Source organism: Pimephales promelas, chromosome 9 (assembly GCF_988280905.1).
Source record: "Pimephales promelas chromosome 9, fPimPro1.hap1.1, whole genome shotgun sequence".
NCBI lineage: Eukaryota > Metazoa > Chordata > Actinopteri > Cypriniformes > Leuciscidae > Pimephales > Pimephales promelas.
This window is the reverse complement of record NC_142777.1, coordinates 18,400,736-18,422,917: the sequence shown is the minus strand read 5'-3', so window position 1 is coordinate 18,422,917 and position 22,182 is coordinate 18,400,736. Positions and strand designations below refer to the sequence as shown.

Below are 22,182 nucleotides of genomic sequence, written 5' to 3'. Positions count from 1 at the left end.
GAAAGGCTTACATACTAGGGCCTAAATTGAAGAAATTCTGAAATTGGTTGATGGCAACCTATTTTATTGGAAAATGTCCCACTTTTCCCAGTTACTTTATACAGAGGCAGTTGGGGAGAATTCCCAATCAGGCATGTTCATCCTGAAGATCTCTGCATCTGATCCCGACATTGGAACAAATGGCCAGGTGTCATTTACTCTTCATGGACCTAATGCAGACAAGTTCCATCTTGACTCCAAAACTGGTAATTTTGATCTGTCAATCTTCCTCCAGATTGCTAGTAGCATTCTGACTAGTTTGAGATTGCTTTTGCTTACTGTTCGAGGAAATCAAACCAACAAACAAGATAAGAGGCAACTTTCCCAGGACATTAGGAATTTCTGGAATTCCTTGTATGAGATTATTTGATTTATTATTTGTTTATGTGACTTAATCTCTTCCAGGGCAACCTATCTAAATGTAACATCTTTTAAGATGGTTATTTTGGGTTAACAAGAAACAAGATGCATGAAATGTTTCAGGGAATGATAGAAACAAAGGACTGTGTCCAGCTCTGTAGTGTAAAGTTCTTTAAACAACAACTTCTTTTGTTTTTGCAGCCATTGTAAGGAAATGAAACCACTGACTTCAAGTAAATAATCTGTTTCACATATCTATCAAATAAATAACTAGTCAAGGCTTGTCCTAAATACCCTACATGTTACAACACAGTGTTTAACCGTTCCCTGTTATTGTCATTTTTTTAATAAAGCCTAGTTTCAAGCATATGCCTTTTCTTTTTTTAAAGGTGAGCTATACACCCTTGCTGCCTTGGACCGGGAGCGGGAATCAGAGTATGATCTTGTTGTCAAAGCGACTGACGGTGGTGGCCGCTCTTGTCAGGCAGACGTCACACTCATGGTAAAAGACACGAACGACAACCCGCCACAATTCTCCACAAGCCATTATGACATCACTGTGTTTGACAACACCACGATTAGGACACCTATTGCTGTCATCTATGCCAAAGACCCAGACACAGGTATGCCACTGTTTCTCTTGTCACGAATGGCTGCTATAAAGCAAAACACACAGGCCATTTTCGACTTATCCACTCAGAAAGTATTAAAAGCCCCTCAGCTTTTTTCTTTGACCCTTCACATGCAGGTTGAAAAGCTTAAGCAATGCAGTGTTTGATGTAGGATTGAAGGCTCTGACAGAGAAACATGATTAGGGGAGGAACAGACCACACCTGGAGATGTGTGTGAACTTGTAGAGTACCGTCACAGGGATTGATGTGAATTGGAACTTCTGTGCTCTTATATAATATGTCTTTAACAAGTGATTTAAGGACATTATCCTTTCTAAGCATAAGTAATGCACAATTGTGCAAAGTTAATGTGAACACAACCTTGCAATGTAAACATAGGTTTCAACCGGTTCAGGTCTTTTGTTAAATATGGAGCTGTTTTACTCAAGATACATTCAAAAGTGCGAAAAAACAAACATGCAAGCATCCATCAGATATGCAGCAGATTGATATCTACAAGTTTTTTTTAAGTTTTATTCTTCTCACGAACACTTTTCCTGCACTGTAATACTGAGAATGTTCTGTTATATAATTCTTCCAGGTATCAACTCAGAGGTGAGGTACTCTCTTCAAGGCGTCGACAGCGGCTTCTTCTCCCTAGATGAAATCTCAGGCATTTTGAGACTGGAGAGATCTCTAGCCGACGAGCCCAAGTTTACCTATGAGATGAAAGTAAAAGCCACCGACAGAGGCCTACCTCGCCACCTTTTCTCCTTTGCCACAATTACAGTACACGTGGTCATCCTGAGTGATTACAAGCCATTGTTCCTTAGCTCGGAGTACTTTGTACAGATCCCAGAATTGTTACGGATCGGATCAGAGGTGATCAGCGTGTCTGCCCTCCCCATAGATGGCACTGATAATGAGCCTGTACGATATACTATCCTCTCTGGCAATGTAGACGGCCGATTCCAGATAAACTCCATGACAGGTAAGGGCTTTTTAAATTAGATTTCTTTATTTAGTAAATGTTTAATGTTTTGTAATGATGGATCATGGAATATATGGCCAGGCTTTAAACATGTCAGTGTTTTACACATTTACAATTACATTTATTCATTTAGCTGACGCTTTTATCCAAAGCGACTTACAATTATATACTGCATGTCAGAGGTCGCATGCCTCTCTGGAGCAACTAGGGGTTAAGTGTCTTGCTCGGGGACACATTGGTGTCTCACAGTGGATTTGAACCAGGGTCTCTCGCACCAGAGGCATGTGTCTTATCCACTGCACCATCACCACATCATTACACTTACAAATGCTTTAAATTTTTGAGGTAGTTTTTTTAGTTTGTTTTTTTGGTAGTTTGACATAATGAATGGGTCCTACTTTATATTAAGTGGCTTTAAGTACTATGTACTTACATCTAAAAATAAGTACAATGTACTTATTGTGTTCATGTTGTATTGTAAAACACATTGCTGCTATTGAGGTGTGATAGGGCTAAGGTTAGGGACAGGTGTGTGTAATATGGGTATAAGGGTGGGTTAAGGTGTAAGGGAATGGTCAGCAATTGCAAATTAAATTACATAAATTAATTAAATCTGTAATTACTTGCAGGTATTTTTTTTTATAATATAAGCACAATGTAAAAAAAATGTGTGCACACAATAAGTCCATTGTATCAAATTATTATTTTAAATGTTAGTGTCATGGTAAAGCAACTTAATATAAAGTGGAACCTAATGATGTAAGGAAACTAAGTAAAATAAAATATTACTTTTTACTAGGGCTGTCAAATGATTAATCGTGATTAATTGCATCCAAAATAAAAGTTTGTGTTTACATAATATATGTGGGTGCTCTGTGTATAATTATTATTTTATATATAAATACACACACATGCTTGTATATATTTAAGAAATATTTTCATGTATATACTGTATATTGGTTTATATATAATTTATATTATAAATATTTTATATATAAATAATATTTTATATATAAATAATATTTTTTTCTTAAATGCATGTGTGTGTATTTATATACAGTATATACAAAATAATTATACACAGTGCACCCACATATATTATGAAATTAATAATTTGATACAATGGACTTATTGTGTACATATATGTTTTTACATTGTACTTATATTTTAAAAATACTAGCATGTAATTACAGCTATAATTACTTTATGTAATTACATTTGTAACTATACAGTTGACCCTACCCTCACACCTTAACCTACCCTTAAACCGACCCATACCACCACACCTGACCCTAACCTTACCCGTATCACACCTCAATAACAGCAAACGTGATTTACAATACAAGAGGAACACAATAATATGTTGTACTTATTGTTCAATGTAAGTAGTACGTAAAGCCACTTAATATAAAGTGGGACAAAGTTCTTATACCTCTAACACTTTTATTTTTCATTGTCCATATCATTAAATTTACACAAAAAAAAAAAAAAAATTCTAGGAAACACTTTAGTTTAGGGTCCAATTCTCACTATTAACTGGTTGTTTTTTATCATCCATATTAAAGGATATTGGCTGTTTATTAGACTTATGAATCACATATTAATGCCTTATTCTACATCCCTTATTCCTACAATACCTAAACTTAACTAACTATTAATGAGCCGAAATTAGGAGTTTATTGAGGGAAAAGTCATAGTTAATAGTTAGTCAGTGAGAATTGGACCCAATCTAAAAAGTGACCACATTCTGAACTGAAAAGGCTTACAGGAACTGTAGCCTATATAACTTGAAGTCAGTCTCACAAAAAATAACAATGAGTTTGAGGCTGAATATGTTTGTGATCCACATGCATCTTAGAAAGTAGATATATTAGCATGCCGCCATTGATCTTCAGTGGCTTTATTGCTGTTGTGCAAAGCTGGAATGTTCTTCAGAAAACATGTTAAATTTAAGAATCTGTGCTGACATGTTTTGTTAGCTTGTTAATTGTTAATCCCATCTGTTCAGTAGTCTCCCCTCTCTTTCTTGCTCTTGTCCCTTATTTCAAATCATCTGAAACTTCATGCTGCAGGAATTTTATCACTGATTGAGCCACAATCTTTATAAGTTGTCAAACAATTCAAAACTGTCCGTTCTGCCTGATAGCAAGCATTCTGCATAAATCAATTTGCTTTTGAGGTAATTCCCTTCCAAAAATCCACTGAAGTTTTGCATACTTTCATAGCAAATAAATGTTAAGCTCAGATCTGCTGGGTTTGCATTATATTCTGGACTTTTTTTTTTCTTTTTTGCCTAGAGTTCAGTGATTCATTAAGATGTGTCATCTAAAAAAAACTTTATGTGGTATAAGAAAGTGAATCAAATAGATTAGATGGTTCATAGTTCAAAAGCAGATCTTCAGTGTTGTATCAGCAATATTTCTTTTCAGATACTCTTTTGGTGAAGTTTGCTTGATTTGACCGTATCCACTGCATTTCAATAGAAATCTCTCCTTCTTTGAAGAAGACCTGAGGCTTTTTAATAAAAGTTGTCAAACTTTTCATGTTCGATTGTTCTCGTGCAATTTGTACATGAGCATATTTTGTGTGTGTGTGCAGCGTGAAAAAATTAAGCCATTTTACAATTGCGCTAGCATTCACATTTATTTATTTTTTTTCAAAATGAATCTCATCAATCATACATTACACCAACTTGCACTGTATTACTCTTTGCCTTTTTCTCATTTCATGCAAGGTCAAACTGAATAATTGTAGGATTAAAAATAAATTAATTTAATTTACTGTTGGGAGTTACATAAATATATTATATTAGTGTCATTGATCACCATATTAGACAATTACCTGGCCTACTTTAGTGAACAATCATAATTTGATTAACAACACAACACCTGATTGGGAGGTACAGAGTTACCTAACAGTTTGTCTCATTGCAAATAGCAATAGGAAAGATTCCCTAAGTATTAAAAAAAACATGTTTGCTTTAGCAATTTTATGACTCGGAAATAAAAGAGTAACTATAAAAATAAGAATATCACTGCATCTTCAACATGACAATGGGTGAAGATGCATGTTTGCACATGTTCAAAACGGTTAGATTGCAAGTGACTCATTTAGCAGGTTACTGTAGGCAAATTAACTACAAAATGTCAAGGCAGATGGATCGAGATAGCATATATCTTTATTTTCATCTGAATGCAGTCTGTTCAGTAGGTTGATCTGGGTGTTGATCAGACATTTATGCTAGGAAACAGACATTTATTATCGCACCAATATCGCAAAAAAAAAAAAAAAAAATGTGAAGGTATTCAACATGATATTTGTCTTTGAGGGCTGAAAGGGAGTAATCATTTGTCAATAAAACATTCATATGTGTGACATCAACATAAGTGTTTCATAGTGACATGATCAAGCGCATGGTTTTGCCATTCCAGGAACTCATGAATCATATAAACCTTTTTTTTTTTCTCCCAGTTTTTGCATCTTCCAGTAGATGTCACAGTTTTACATCTTATTACCCACAGTTCAGTGTCACATTGCCCCTCTCACGACAAGATCAGTTGCTTGTGTCATTCGAACCAAATATAAAATAAAATGATGTAAGCTGATGTCTGACATTGATGGTTATTGCAGTCCATATACAGTATGGACTATTATTTTTATGAAGGCTGAGTCATTTGTTCCCCTAACAGCCATCATCACGTTCCAATGCAATGGTAAATACACATTTAGCTCTTGGCTAAATGCAGAGAACATTGATGCATCTTCATCACACTTGACATTGAAAAGTGCTCCTTTTGCTTAGACAAGGATTACTATGGCTGTCTACACTTGCATAGAACAAAAGGTCTGTTCAACACAAGCACAAACACACCTATATTGACAGAACATGTGCCAAGGACAAACACTACGCTGGTAATAATATGGTGGTGGATCTCTAAGAAAGCCATTAAGTGGCACAACATAGCCCTTGATCTTTTAAATCAATGAAAAGAAACATTACAGAGCAATTTGGCACTGAAAACTCGATTCTTGAGCTTTAAGCAAGAATGCCATGTTTTTGTTGTTCTGTTCCATCTTGTTTTACTCTGATAATGCGAGTAGACAGATCAGCAAGAGGTCCAGTTGTCAACTTTCTCTGCTGCTGGAGAATGAGACATACAATAGCAGTGTCTACCCATAATGCACAGAGCAAATCCCATCGGATTTTTTCGAATACTTTTAGATGAATCAGCCTCTTGTAGGAATCAAGCGCTTTGCAAAAACAGAAATGCAACATTGCATAAAAGATGTCATGCATTCAGTCCAACTCCACTGGGAAGTACATGAGAGTTATTAGTCAAGACAGAATGCACGTGGTCAGCTTATACAATGATAAAAGAAAATCAGCCGGTATTGTAGATATTGAAAGCTTTAACTCCCGTTCTATTCGAACGTTTCTGGTAGCACTTTTATATAGGCTACTGAACATACAGTGTGTTAGGCACACGGTACAGCAGACATGGACAATGTACAATAAATTACACCTTTAGAAACAAGTTTATATGAGAATTGTAAATCAAACCCCTTTATCAAACCCCACAAATCAGTTGTGCTTCTATTACTGGGAAACTGCAGAACAAACTCATACACACTCATCAAGATATTTAGTATTTTGCCATTATTGTTCACACATTTATGAAGCAATATCAAGCCTTTTTCAAATATGAAGCATTTTAAGAAAATGGTGCTAGATCTTCAGAGCACACTTTAATTTTCTCTGCAATTTTTGCACTTTGAGTGCTGGTAAGTTTTGTACTGGTCAGTATTTCTGTGCAAACTGATAAAGATATAATGTATGCTGGATGTGAGAAGAACTGAGAATGCCAGCCAGGACTGACTGGATGTTATTTTGTTGCTCTGTGCCACAGGTTTGCTGTCGGTGAACGCTCCGCTGGATTTTGAGCTGTGCCGCGAGTATTACCTGTCAGTGGAAGGGGCAAGGGGCAAACCACTGCTCAGTGAAATTGCCACAGTTATCATTAATATCACAGATGTCAACGACAACCCGCCTGTCTTTAACAGCAGTAGCTACAGAACCGTGATTGCAGAGGACATTTCACCTGGGGACATGGTTCTACAGGTATAACACTTTCCCTTAACTACCACTGAACATCCACTAAGCTTTTCAAAATAAGGCTAAAGCTGACTGAATTATTCCTTGCAAATGATCATTTTCTTGCAGTAAAAATTTTGAGAAACAAAACTATATATATATATATATATATATATATATTAGAGCTGTCAAACAATTAATCGCGATTAATCGCGTCCAAAATAAAAGTTTGTGTTTACATGGGTGCACTGTGTATAATTATTTTATATATATAAATACACACACATATATATTTAAGAAATTTTAATGTATATACAGTATATAGTCACGCACATTCAACAGAGGTCTACGGCCTTACCCAACACAGACTGGCTTGGGCCAGTCTTTTATTTGAGGTGGCACTTGATTTCTCATGACTATTTTAAAACTCATGCACCGCATCACTCAGAGTAGCGGTTTCCCGCGGCTCATCAGGCCATAAACAATGGATTGAACTTCCCTATGGACACTAATTAGGCCTATGATAATTCATGTTATTGGGATGGGTGCTTAGATAATGTGCGAGTGGGATGTGTCATGATTATGTGAGGGGTCTAGGGACCTTAACATCTAAAAAAAAAACCCCTCCTGAACAGAAAAGGTCTAAAAGAAGCTGTATGCATTGTTATTTTTTTATTTTTTAAGTCATTTGTCACTTACGTATGGAAATGAGAAATGAGAAAGTTTCTCATAATTATGACTGTTTCTCATTATATTGAGAAAGTTTCTCATAAAAATGACTTAGAGTCTCATCATAATGAGAAATTTTCTCATAATTATGACTAAGTATCTCTATAAGTCGTCATGAAACAGAAGTTGAGATTGTCCTTTTTTCCTTACTGTGAAGTGTATCCGAGTGAAACGGCTTCTGAAATTAAAAAACATGTAGTGCGGGGCTTGATTCGTCCTTCGGGAATTGATTGGATCGTTGGAGGTTGGGCGTTGCTAACAAAATGGAGGCAAATTTGAATGCCAGTTTACAGTCAGTTGTAGAGGATTTCTCTCCATCTGACTCACCATTACCCTCCCATGAAGAAGTTTTAATTGAAGAACCTGATGATAAGAACGAGGACGAGCAGTCAAATTTTCCAGAAGGAATCGCCCCATATTTATAAAATCAAGTGCTTTAAAGCATTTCTTAAAACTACTCAGGTATGCTCATCCACCTTTCATTCACTGTGCATCTGTCTTAGGTAAGTGCAGTCGACCTTGATGGGCCTCCGAATAACTTCATCATATACTCCATTGTGAACGGTGATGCAAAACAGCAGTTCAGCATCGACCCTCACACCGGACACGTAACGGTCCGCTCCATGCTGGATAGGGAAGAGGTGAGTTCCTGAATCGCAACCCAGAACACGTACTTTCTTGTTTAGTTATATCCTCTGATCACAGATTAACATTTTAATTACTACTGTGGATATTTGACTGTTCATATCTTCATAATCCCACTGACACAGCCTTTTGCCTTTCAGATAACACACTACTCATTAACTGTGCAAGCTGCCGATGAAGGCGATCCCCCTTTATCCTCTGCCGTCCAGGTGACAGTGACCGTATCTGACGTCAACGACAACCCACCGACGTTCTCGCAGATCAATCACAGCCTTGTTCTTCAGGTAAATACACACACATCATCCAAAACCTACCCTTTTTCCTCCCTGCAAAGCTAGTCAATGACTTGACTTTCTTCAAACAGACAGTTTTAAGTCTTCCAAGACACCGTAATATCACGGCAAACCATCTAGAACAAATTCAAATGCGCATCAGAGATAACCAAGCAAATATTTAATGATTACAATGGCATTCACACATAGGGCGCTATTTTAACGATCTAAGCACACGGTCTAAAGCGCATAACGCAAGTGCACTTAGGGTATGTGCGGCTGGTCTCCAGAGAGGAAACATCTAAGGGACAAGCCGGATTCTACCATATCTTCATGTACACAATCATATCTTTTACAATTTTTCTAACAATGCGCCTGAACACACCTCGTTTCAGACCAGCACGCCCATGGGCGCACAAATGGGTGCAAATGCATTTAAACAACATGACGCAGGATGTGAAAATGATAACTGCGTCAGGCTGAAACTAGCAAAAAACACTTGCATTGCGCCTGGCGCCACATCAAATGTGCCAAAACCAACCAGATGCCTTCATATACTGCTTTGTTTTCAAGTTTCAGACACAGTTGTCATCTCATTTGTGCTCTAAGCTACACATGTTTATAGGGGAAGGCAAGAGTTCAGGCTAAAGAGCCAATCAGCCATGCATAATATAGCATTTTTTTTTTTCTGTGCCAGCATTCGGACCGTCTGTTTACCCCTTCAGAGTCAGCCGGATCCATTGCTTCTAATTATAGGGCCTACTCTGCTGACTTGGAAATATTTCTCACACCCCATTTACCTCACCTAAGGTGTCTGTGTCTTTAGAGTGCAGCGGAAATGCGGCACCAGTTGGTCAGAAACAATTAGGCTCAGCTCTGTCAGCCAAGCATTCTGTTTCAATTACCTGTTCCAGTTGTGCCAGCTTGAACGAAGACGAGGAGCACGTCAAACCGATCGGTAGCACTTTGTTGACAAATTCAGACAGAGTGTTAAAAATCACCATCTGTTCTAGCTGTTCTTTCATTTAGACAGAATTGGGTTGTGTCTTCAAGCTTAGATTTGTTTCTTTGTTGCCATTAGAAATTAGTCCCGTAACAGAAATACTGAAATACCGTGACAGATTTTGAAAAACAGAAAGAAACATACAAACATCCGCAGATTGAGCAGATTCTTTTCCAACAATTCTGATGATTTGTCTTTGGTCACCAAAACTCATTCTGTTGCCAAAGCAATAGAACACAATAAAACTTGCTTAAGAGCGAGAAGGGTCCTGATCAAAATACAAAATCTATTTATGTTATTTGTTTAAAAAAGGACACTTTCCTAAAAGTCCGATGCTATTTTCCCAAGCATGTGCGGCTTGATTAATGGTGTTCTTCTGGATACAGGAAGGGGATTCGGTTGGCAGAGGGATCCTGCAGCTGCTGGTAACAGACAGAGATACGCCTCAGAACGGCCCTCCCTTCTCCTTCCATATTGTCTCGGGAAATGAGGACAGGAGTTTTCATATTGACCAAGGAGGACTGCTGTCCGTATCCTCCCCGCTGAGGAAGAGAGGCAAGCCTCAGCATCTGCTAAAAATTCAGGTGAAAGATTTCATTCATTAACTTCAGTTATGAGTAACGACTCACGGTGTTCCGGACGCCTGAAAATTTCTACTTACTGTGTTTCGGACAGGTAGAAGGAGTCATTTCTCATATATAAAGCATACATTTTAACAACTATAAGCTGGGTTGGTCGGGAGCGAACGAGGATGAGGCAAAGATGACACGCATATATATACAGTATGTAATGACCGTGAAGTGTCTATTTATAGAATTTGCGGGAAACGGTCTAGTGTCCGGAATACCGTGATTTCCAGAATACAGTGAGTTTACGTTACAAGACGTTGACCACACATTTATATTGATTTTTATAAGTTTAAAGGAATTCAACCAAAAAATGAAAGACTGCCATCATTTACTTATCCTTATGTTGTTCTACCAGTAACATTAGCAATATGTCAGCAAAATTGTGTGGGCAAAAAAAAAAGTCATAGCGATAGTATAGCGATATATGAAGCATAGCTAAATTAAGCAATTTTCTGTTTGTCAGCATGGTGAATTCAAGTGGCCAAAGTGGAACTTTATTTTACAGTGTCCTTGTTACATATAGTATGTTACATGTAATAACAGTAAATGATGCATAATTGCATTACATTAGTTACAACTAACCCTCAACCAAATCCTAATCCTACACTAACCCTTAATATCACTCAGTACTTAGATGTATAATTACACTGTAACAACACTCTAAAAAAAGGTTCTTCAGCAGTTCTTCAGGGGTTCTTTGCGGTGTTCATGGTGCTATATAGCACCACTACCATTTAAAGAACCTGTTAAGCCCAGTTTGGTTCTTCAGCGGTTCTTCAGTGGTGGTTAAGGTGCTCTATTGCTCCTCTTATGGTTCTACATAGCACCATTTGATAAAGATAAGTGGCACTTAAAGTGGTTCCCCTATGATTACAAGCCAATGAACCACTTTTAGTGCTATATAGCTCGATTTTTGTTTAGCGTGAATGACATCTTAAAATAAAGTGTAACCCTATATTGTAAGGTTCCCGTGATACAATGTAATCACACATTTAAGTATTGATTAATAATAATTAACTACATGCACTTACTATACGGGAAGGATTAGGGAATTGTTTAGGGCTATATGCATGAAATTATGCACAATGATATAATAATTACTATAGTAACTACATATGATGTGTGTGACAAGGGCACTGAAAAATTAAGGGTTACCTATACTTTTAATTCAAATTTGAATTGGACTCCCGAATCAATTTTGCTAACTCAATTTTCAAATTCAAAGAATTGCATTGGAATTTACAAAAGCATTCTTGATCAAATTCTACATGGTGCTCAACCCAGGCCCCCATTAACTGTTATTATACAAAAAAGAGTAACATGAACATTTCACACAGAATTTCAAAACTCATATGCCTTGTAACAACATAAGAGTGAATAAACAATGAAAGAATCTTACATTGTTCGGTGAAGCATCCCTTCAAATGAAATATGACTTGTAATGGTTCAGCACAAGCTGAGCATTGGTTGTAAACTCAATTGTTATCTATGGGCCAGAGATTTTACCACACCATCTTAAATTATTTAAAGCGACTCCTCAAAGGTCAGTGTGTTGTTCACACGTTGCAATATTTTTTTTCACACTTCACATAAATATCATCTCCACAGGTCACTGACAGCGGCCACCCTCCGCTGTCCTCTATATGCGTGGTGAAGATCAACATCACAGAGCAGAGTCGATATCCACCCACTGTGTCTCCACTAGAGGTTTTCATCACCACAGCTGGGGGGACGTTCTCCAAACGTGTCATCGGCAAGCTGCACGCTACGGACCAAGATCCCCAAGACATCCTGTCCTACAAACTGGTCTCTGATGCCCCGGACCGAGGCCTGTTTTCTGTGGACACAGTGGATGGAAAGATCGTGGTGGAAAAGGACCTGGAGCCAGGCCTGTACCACTTGAACGTGAGCGTGTCCGATGGTACATTTAGCATTTGGGCTGGAGTGAAGGTCCACGTTTGGGCTGGCGCTCAACATGCTCTGGATCAGGGCTTTACGTTGCAGTTGGCTGGACTTTCGGCTGAAGAGTTTGTGTCCGATCACTGGAGAGGCCTCCAGCGCAGCCTGGGCTTGGAGTTAAACATACCCAGACAAGAGCTGCACATCGCCAGCTTGCAACAACAGCCGAACTCCGTCAACATGGAGGTACTGCTGGTCCGTCGAGCTCCAAATGGCTCCGTCCAGCCAGTGTCTGTTCAACGCCTGACTGGGGTCCTTTCAAATGTAGAAGATGCACTGGGTTTGAATGTCTTGAGACTGAAGCATGGTGACTGCGTGGGCGCTGGTTGCCCGCTTCCGGGTTGCAGGAACGCAGTAGTGATGAGGCAGGGGAGAATGAGTACCTACGCCACTGCTCGGGCCAACTTCATCACCCCGCAGCACAGCTGGGAGAGTGTGTGCTCCTGCAATGGTAGGCAGACCACCTCTTATTCTGCATTCCACTGAGGATTAACCCAGAGGCCTTGGATATTATCAAGTTTCTCACTTAGTTGCACCTTTGTTTTGACTGCTCTGGGTCTACCTTAAAGGGACCTTAAATGAAATGCCCTTTCATGTCATTCCAAAACCCTAGTATTTTCATTGTCGAGGGAACACAAAAAACATTTAGCAGATATTTCAAGCTGCGCCATTTCATACAACAAAAACATATTATGACCAGGGGCTTTCAAGCTCCAATAAGGGCAAAAAGCAGTAGTTTATATCAGTGGTTCTCAATCAGAGGGCCAGGGCCCAATTTCAGGATTACTTGAATGATAAATGCTTTAAATTTAAATCATTAACTGTTTTTGTCTTTGAAAAACTGGGTTCCCTGTGTCTTAGAAACATGAAGTATAATTTTGATTTCTATATAATTATATAATCTATTTAATTTTTTTCCAGTTATGCCAAGGTCTAAAATATTTTATCTGTAGAAACTGTGAGTAAGATTTACTTATCCAGTAAATGATGAATGACTGGAAAAGTCGTGGGGCATTTGAATATTTTTGTGGACAATGGGATACTTTGGAGTCAAAAGGGTGGTTGAGAACCAATAGCTCTATATGATTTTATTATCATCCAAGGTTTCTGAAGCTATATGGAAAAATTACACATACTCATTTTGTGTAACATGAGACATAAAATAACCAATTGAGGTCAAGTGTGATGAGCTAACACAGTCTCATCCCAAGACGTCATATAACTGACGTCTTGGGACGTCTTTTGGCCATACGTGAACATCCGCCTTTTTAGGGTACCCTTAAACGTCAGTTAGTTGACGATCCCGGGCCGTCATACAACTGACGCTTTACCTTTAACGTCAGTTAGGTGACGGGTAGGTTTAGGTCTGGGGTAGGGTTAGGATCCGATAACGTCATCTAACCGCCGTTTAAGGGTACCCTAAATAGGCGGATGTTGAAGTATGGTCAAAAGACATCCCAAGACGTCAGTTATATGACATCTTGGATGAGCATATTATAGTTAAATGTATGAGAATGTTAATAAGATTTGAGAACTATGCCAAAGGGTCTATTGTAACACTAGGAGCGAACACATTAAATTTACAGTACTTTTGTATGTATATTGATACTTTTATTTTAGATTTATTCTTTTAGATCTTGACAGCTCCTGGGCACTATGTGCTTTCATTGATCTGTGTTTCATGTGCACTTCCATTCAAAGGTTTGGTGTCAGTAAGATTTTTTTAGTAATTTCTTATGCTGACTTTTTTTTGTTAAAAAACAGCAATACTGTGAAATACTATTACAATTTCAAATAACTGTTTTCTATTTTTGATATATTTTAAAATGTCATTTATTCCCGTGATGAGTCTGAAATCTTCAGTGTCACATGATCCTTCAGAAATCAACCTTAGATTTTTAAGTACAATCAACTTTAAATGTTTAAGTCATTTCACCTTAAATTTAAGTTGAATCTTTAAGTTGTATCACTTATTTAAACAAGTTGAAAATTGCTTAACTTGTTTTGATGTGAAAACACGTTGTCATAACTTATTGATCGATATTGTTGCTGAATACAGGTATTGATATCCTTAAAAAAAAACATCTTAACCCAAACTTTTGAATGTGTCTGTAAACACTACAGTACCCTTACGAAAAAAAAGTATATTTCAAGTTCATTTTATGTAGTATACTTAAGTAATGTTCAAGTATATTTTAAGTATACATTAGGTAGTAAGTATACTAATGTCACTATGTACTAGTAGTAAACTTGAAAGTGTACTATTTTAATACCGCTTGGGACTAAATTGGCCCACTTTTAGTACATAAAAGTATACGTTTAAGTGTACTATAAGTGTAACAGTAAGTGCACAACTAGTTCATAATTATGTATCTCATGTGTACTGCAAGTGAATTTATGGGTATACTAGTAGTTTACTTTTTTACTGTAATACTTATACAAGTATACTTTGAATAGTTAATTATACTTTTAAGTATTTCTTTATCAAAAGATTGAGTACAAGAACAGGACAAATATACTTGCTTTTCTCTCAGTATAAGTCAAGTACACTTAAGTGTAATTTGAAGTATATTTCTGAGAAGTACATATAGTAGCCTATACTTCTGAGAAGTACAGGAAAAATAAACTGAAAGTATACTTTCTTATTTTTAGTTTAAAAGAAGTATACTAATGGCACACTTGAATAAACTTCTTTTTCGTAAGGGTATTTTCAATATTAATTTAAAATGGAAGTAAAAAGATGCTTTACATTAATTTATTTAATGAGAGACTGGTAACTTGATGCCAGTTATTAGTTATTAGTATTAGTAACGGGAAATTGACCACTGCAGCACATTTTGCCAAATATACTTACTATTTATGCTTTCTGCATTGCAGAATCGGCTGTGAAGTTTGACGGCAAGGGTTATCTGAAATACCTCTATCAAATAAAAGAGGGCAACGAGAACTTCCATCTGTCTCTTCGACTCAAGACATCTGCTACAGAGGGCACAGTGATGACCACCAACGCCTCTGACTGGGGAACATTAGAGGTAACATTTTATCTTTAACTTATTCTTTCGTCTGCCATATTCTTGCACAAAAGGCTTATTTTGAGTGCACTGGTGTATGTTAAAGCCAGGTATAAATCTCAAATGCAAAGAAAACAGCCATCCGGATAACAATAGAACGATCACAGGAAACTTGACTCCACCCCATGACAAATACAACATCCAAACGTGTGCAACAGAAGCTTGTTTACATGAACTTGCACATTAAACACATTAATATTCAAGAGTGCATTTCAAAAGGGAAGTAAAAAACTTGTGATGTGGATTTCATCCCGCCCTTTGAGCACATCAGTGATAAATCAACCTGTGTTTCTGAAATGAGTGTTATGATGAATTCATGGCTGACTGCTCTCAGAGGCACAGTGAGGTATCTTTGAGTAATTGTTTATTTAAACCTCTTAAGCTTCAGCTACAGGAAGGGACTGCACAAAAGAAAACCTATATGTTGTGAGAAATATAAAGAATGCATAAAACATGGATTAAAACAGCGGCCTCTGTTTCAAAATCACATGACGTATCTCTCGGAGGACGCCTCATTTATGCAGAATAATTGAATATTCAATTTAAGTAGCTTGCAACATCAAAAGTGCACTCTACTTTTTTTTTTCCAAAGCTTTACCTCTGGGTTTTGGAACTTGGCAAGATGGACTATTTCATTGTTGCAGAGGGGCTTCAAAAGGAATTGTTAAACATGGTCATCCAAGAAATCTTTAGGGCATACATCTTCGCATGCTGCATATCCATGCATGACATAATGTATGTGTCTCTCTGGAGAATTAACATTCCGGTGCATATCAGCAAATTCATATCACTTGAACTTCACATCTTATCAATCGTTTCATTTCAGAGGAGCGACAGCTCATGGTTTTGAAACTAGCGAAATTCAAATTCAAATCTACTACTCAGCTAACATTTTTTTTAAAGCTTTCTTACCATTTAAGTGATTACTTTCAAATGGAAATTCAGCCTTGAGCAAAGCCACCTCTGACAAGAGAAAAGGAATAAAAGATGATCAGTTAAGCAGCGGTAGCATTTATGAATACCGACAGCTCTGATCTAACATTATTAAGAGAAACCAGATATGTTGCGGGATAGATACGGTGGAACTGATACCCTTTAATGCTGTGAGGAGTCCGAGCACGGAGGCATTTATCACAATAATTAGGTTTTTCTTTTAACTGGACTCGCATCAGGAGGTCAGTTACGAAACCTACCTAGACAGCATTGAAAGCAAATCGGGGAAACGCTCCCTTTGCCAAGACTCTTCCAAACAGTAGGGAGCAAAATTATGCTTCTAATATCTGTAATGTTTGCCAGCAGCATTTTATCAAGAGACAAGAGATTTATTTATATACACAGATGAGCCAAAACGTCATGACCAGACACGAGTGATAATTGGTCATCTCCTAACAAGGCCACATATTAAAGGGATAGTTCACTTTGAAATTAATTTTTGATATGTTTTAGCTTACCTCGAGGGCATCCAAGATGTAGGTGTCTTTGTTTCCACAGTATTTTCAATTTTGACATTTTTCGGTCAAACCGTTGTTGTAAGTACACATTGATGGCCTAAGACACGAAACGAGCGTTTTTTGTGAGAAAACGAACAATATTTATATCGTTTTTACCTCCTGTAATCACAGTGACGTCCAAGTGATCTGAATCAGTTGTGCAATGTCCAACTGAATCGAACTGAATCAGTTCAATGTTATGCCGGAAGTGATCGCTTGCGTGTGACGTCACTCAATATTTACACGGAGATTTCGGAAGTTTCACCTTTTACTAAACATATTTAGATATACCGAAATCGTCTTCCATTGCGGTTTCCCTTATATCTAAATATGTTTAGTGAAAGGTAAAACTTCCGAAATCTCTGTATAAACAAAGAGTGACGTAGGCGCGCAAGCCATCACTTCCAGTGCATGCGCAGACCGAAGCGCCCGTGCCGTCAGATCATTTTGTCATGGCTATGATTACAAGAGGTAAAACGATATAAATACTGTCCGTTTTCTCACACAAATCGCTCGTTTCGTGTCTTAGGCCATCAATGTGTACTTACATTTATAAGTCATTAAATCGTTTAATTTTGACTTCTCTGTGCATGCTTTTTGGTGGACCCCCTTAGCCTCCAGTGTATGAGTGATAGACAAGAACGGTTTGACTGAAAAATGTCAAAATTGAAAATACTGTGGAAACAAAGACACCTTTATCTTGGATGCCCTTGAGGTAAGCTAAAACATATCAAAAATGTATTTCAAAGTGAACTATCCCTTTAAGGTCCGATTAGATGGTAAGCAAACAATCAGTTCTTGTTATCAACATGTTGAATGCAGGAGAAATGGGCAGCATTAAAGATCTGAGAGACTTTGACAGGGGCCACATTGTTATGGCAAGGTAACTAGGTCAGAGTATCTCTGAAATGGCAAGGCTGGTGGGTTGCTCTCGGTCAGCGGTGGTGAGAATGTACCAACAGTTGTTCAAGGAAGAACAAACCACAACCCGATGCCTGAGGCTCATCGATGCACAAGAGCATTGAAGGCTATCCCATCTGGTCTGAACCAACAGAAGGTCTACTGTGGCACAAGTCAGATGGTTATACGTAGGAGAAATGTGCGTCAAAACATTTAACAATCTTACTGACTCCAAACTAGTGTATATACTTCACTTAAAAAGTATTTAATTAAAGAGAGTATTTAAATGAAAAAGGTGATTTACTAAGGTTTGCGTTAAACCAGCCAAAAACAAGCACGTCTTTAACCAGACGCTACCCGGTAGATTGCATTGGTCATGCAAATGATATGGAAATGATCTGGCGGTGTCTGTGTTCTTAGTCTTAATACTGTGTATACAGTATTGTGCAAAATAATAGTTAGTTGGACTATATCAGCTGAATTTCATGATCTTCAGGTGGGGACATAATAACATTTCCTTTTAAGGATACTTTACACTGTTTGCTTGACCATAAATGTTTAGATATAAGTTGTTTCGTAGCCAAATTACAAGCACAGCGAGATCATGTGATATATATATATATATATATTTTTTTTTTTTTTCCCCTGTCAAAACCAACGCATTCTCCTCCTAGGGTGTCATATAGTGACGATTTTGACAATGCGTATACATCCAACGCAAATGGCACCCTTTAGTGTCAATATAACACGCTTTGGTTATGGTTAGGTTTAGGTCGGGGTAGGGTTAGGATTAGACCACTAGGAGGCCCATATATATATATATATATATATATATATATATATATATATATATATATCTGCGTCTCATATTGATGCTAAAGGGTGCCATGTGCGTTGGATGTATACACATTGTCAAAAGTGTCAGTATAAAACATCTTTGGATGAGAACGGGCTGGTCAAACTCAGCGTTGCCCTCAAGGAACCAAAACTCAGATCAAACTCACCCTCGATGAGTCCTCCTGGGAGAAGTTCTTCTTCTTTTTTGTGATTATCTCACCAGCATTATCACTGCACACTCAGCTCAAACCAGTACACCAAGTCAAACTGCATCTCTGTCCAATGAAAGTAAATGAGCAAAACCTTTGGGCTGACTGCTATCAGATCAGAGCAAAAGGCTCTGTGCTCACTTCTTACATCACAAAACTCTCTGAAGATTCTGCCGCAGCAATTAAGAGGCTGGCGTGAAGGAGATGATGCTTAATAATGCATACTCTTAGCATCAGTGTAATACTTTCAAATGTGTAGTGCACACACAAGAGCTATGTTTTTTTAATGCACAGAACAGGAAAGTTAATACATGCATATATGAGTGATCTATTATTTGTGGGAGGAATGCTGAGGATGCATAATGTCAGTGTGCTTTCGATTGCTCCTGATTGGACTGTTGCTTTGCATCACAAAGTCATTGATGCGATTTAACAAGAACTAACTGTGTTCTCCATCGAGCTCTGTCTTTCACAACTACTTTCAATGCTCAAAGGGCTTCTTATCTCCCACAGAGCGAGCGCTGAGAGCACACACTTCCAACTGAGCCAAAATACAAACTATGTAACCTACCTCAGCAAGAGCCTTAACATAGTCCATAAATATGTAACTTTTTTAAGCCACAGGCATCAGGCTAAAGCTAATAAGTGTGAATTGTATACTTTTTAGATGATGAAATATTTTCTTTCATTCTTTAATTATAAATACCTATTCAAAATTACATTCAATATGCAATTCATAGTTAGTGACTTGTATGTATGTATGTGAAAAGTTTAAAACTTTAAGCTTTAGAAGAAAAGTGGGTTACTTTATTCCCATAGTCCATTTAAGAAGACATTCTACTAACTATAAATAACTTAGCATCTACAAACATATCAACCAACTCTCATTATACCTTAACTACATGTCAACTAACTCTCATTAGAGTATTAGTCGAATCTTAGGTTGGGGCAAATGGGTTAGTAGAATAGGTTGGCGTACTTGCAAAGTTGCTTAGTCAGTATAGTGTTTGTTGGAGGAGCATCACAATAAAGTTAGCAGATATTAAGCAGACAGTCTAATAATACTCTAACGACTGCTAGTTCACATGTAGTTGCCAAGTTACTTATAGTTAGTAACATGTCTAAGGGAGACTCTTGAAACAAAGGGTTACAGAAAAGTGCTACACTCACTCTCCAAACACACTTAACTTCATTTCTGACTTTATCATACAAAGTCCACTCTATTTTTGTAGAACAATTTTTACACTTCAACTAACCAACCATTCCAGCAGCATGCAGAAATATTGCCAAAACTTGCCATATGTATTTTACAGTTTTTTGGGGTTTTTTTTATGATTGCTATGACAGATTTTTCAATACAATTTTACAAAACTCTTAACACAGTTAGCACTACATCAGTCTGTGTAAGCTATACTAGTAACACATTTCGTGTTGTTTTGACATAAAATGGATACAATTAACACAAATTTGATACAATTAACACAGATTTAAAATGCTTGAACTTTTTTTTTACACACAAGCTCAAACAAGACTAAAACAATGGATTTGTACTGCCAAATTTATCAATGCTTTAACACTATATGCCAGAACAGATAACACAATGCTCTAAACCTATAACCTTACAGGCTAAAGTCATGGGAAACATATGTTTCTGTTTTAAAAAATTATTTGATTTTGAGACATTTTGCAGTGTTTTGGTAGACATAGTGTATTGCTGATAGTATATTATTGTATTTTGAAAATTAGTGTTGAAGTTTACTTTAGTTAACTGTTTTGCCAATTGTGTGTTGTAGGTGCATGTTGGTGCGTTAAGTGTTTAGGAAATTTGTTAAAAGTATTGAAAAAATTGTCTGTAAAAAACTGTAAACTAGATTTTTATTTTTTCATTTCCCCGTTCTTTATCATGAACATTGTTATTTGTCATTGACTTTTGTATTCGTGTTTCTAGCTGGTGGACAAGGAGCTGTGGTTCAGATATGGATGTGGCGACATGGCTTCTGCCAGTATGCAGGTGGACAACCACCCTGTGGCTGATGGCCGCTGGCATGATGTCTCTCTGGAGGTCAATGGCACAACCCTTAGACTCACCATTGATGCCATCCACTCCAAGTCTGTCGATCTTCCACAACCCTGCAAGCTCACTCAATCCGGTGGGGCGCTGGTGCTGGCCGGCTCTAATCCCAGCACAGATGCAGAGCGACTGGGCTTCACGGGCTGTTTGGAGAGCTTACGTTTCAATGGAGAAGTGGTGAGAGGAAAGGAGGGGGTGACAGGAACTGGCCCGCAGACTGGCACACTCTTTGGGATCTACCAATGCTGCTCTGATGTGAAGATCTGTGCCAGTAATCCTTGTGAGAACGGAGGCACTTGTGTCGAAGACTCCAGTGAAGGTGGGAAAGCAATGATAGTCTACTCACACACTGTCTATTTTGTTTCACCTACTTCTTTATAAAATAATATATGCATTTGCACAATATTGTTTCCCCTTTTGCTTGTCTACACTGTACAATTTTTATGCAACATATGCATATCGGCATGTGATGAATTCCTGCTGCCATGATCACTAGAAAATGTCCATAAACATCTCTGTAAAACGAAATGCATTTTATTGGCAAAGTAGTAGTATTGAAATAATAAAAATGGAAAAGGTTTGTGATGATAAAAAATTAATTTGTTGGTAACACTTTAAAATAATGTTTAAATCATTAACGTTAGTTAGTGTGCATAATTGTTAACATTAGTGCATTCAGTATCATTAACTAATGATGAACATTAGTTTTTAATATCATTATACAGTGACAGTCTTCTTTGATCTCAGCCTATGGATATGAATTTGTTATCTTGGCCATTAAAAGATGCATTTCTGTCCTCCAGGGTTTCGGTGTATCTGTCCATTGCTATACAATGGCTCCCTCTGTGAGAACAGCAAGCTGCCGGACAATCCTTGTGCATCCCAGCCATGTGGCAATGGATCGTGTATGCCAAATAATCGAGGGTACATCTGCAACTGCTCCACAAAAATAGCTGAAAACAGGTGAGGCTCACACACTAGAGCTCTTGAAATCCCACATACATATAATAATGTCCTTGGTAAAGGCATTGAGAAGTCTGACTAATCTGCTTGAAAATGAATACTTGTGTATCCTGCCTCTTATATATTTCATGAACCCATGCCCACACAGGTTACATGTGATATGTGTTTGACATGCCGTAACTCGCCTTTTAGTTAATAATTTAAAACATTATTGATTGTCCTCATTCATATGTTACTCCAAAGCTTGAGCTAATTAGTCATGGTGTGAGAATTTCAATCAAAATGCTCTGATGCATGTTCTATGTGCATCG

The 22,182-nt window shown here is 37.5% G+C and overlaps 1 protein-coding gene across 1 annotated transcript in view; it reads left to right on the top strand.

Moving 5' to 3' along the window:
* fat2 (FAT atypical cadherin 2) overlaps positions 1-22,182 on the top strand; it is a 47,864-nt gene that overhangs the window by 21,254 nt on the left and 4,428 nt on the right. Inside the window, exons 12-22 of the mRNA XM_089134813.1 lie at positions 92-245; positions 789-1,022; positions 1,612-2,001; positions 6,909-7,120; positions 8,326-8,463; positions 8,608-8,751; positions 10,129-10,326; positions 11,980-12,781; positions 15,208-15,362; positions 20,786-21,227; positions 21,712-21,871. Coding sequence (XP_088990939.1) covers positions 92-245; positions 789-1,022; positions 1,612-2,001; positions 6,909-7,120; positions 8,326-8,463; positions 8,608-8,751; positions 10,129-10,326; positions 11,980-12,781; positions 15,208-15,362; positions 20,786-21,227; positions 21,712-21,871 — 3,029 coding nt within the window. The remainder of the gene's footprint in view (positions 1-91; positions 246-788; positions 1,023-1,611; positions 2,002-6,908; positions 7,121-8,325; positions 8,464-8,607; positions 8,752-10,128; positions 10,327-11,979; positions 12,782-15,207; positions 15,363-20,785; positions 21,228-21,711; positions 21,872-22,182) is intronic.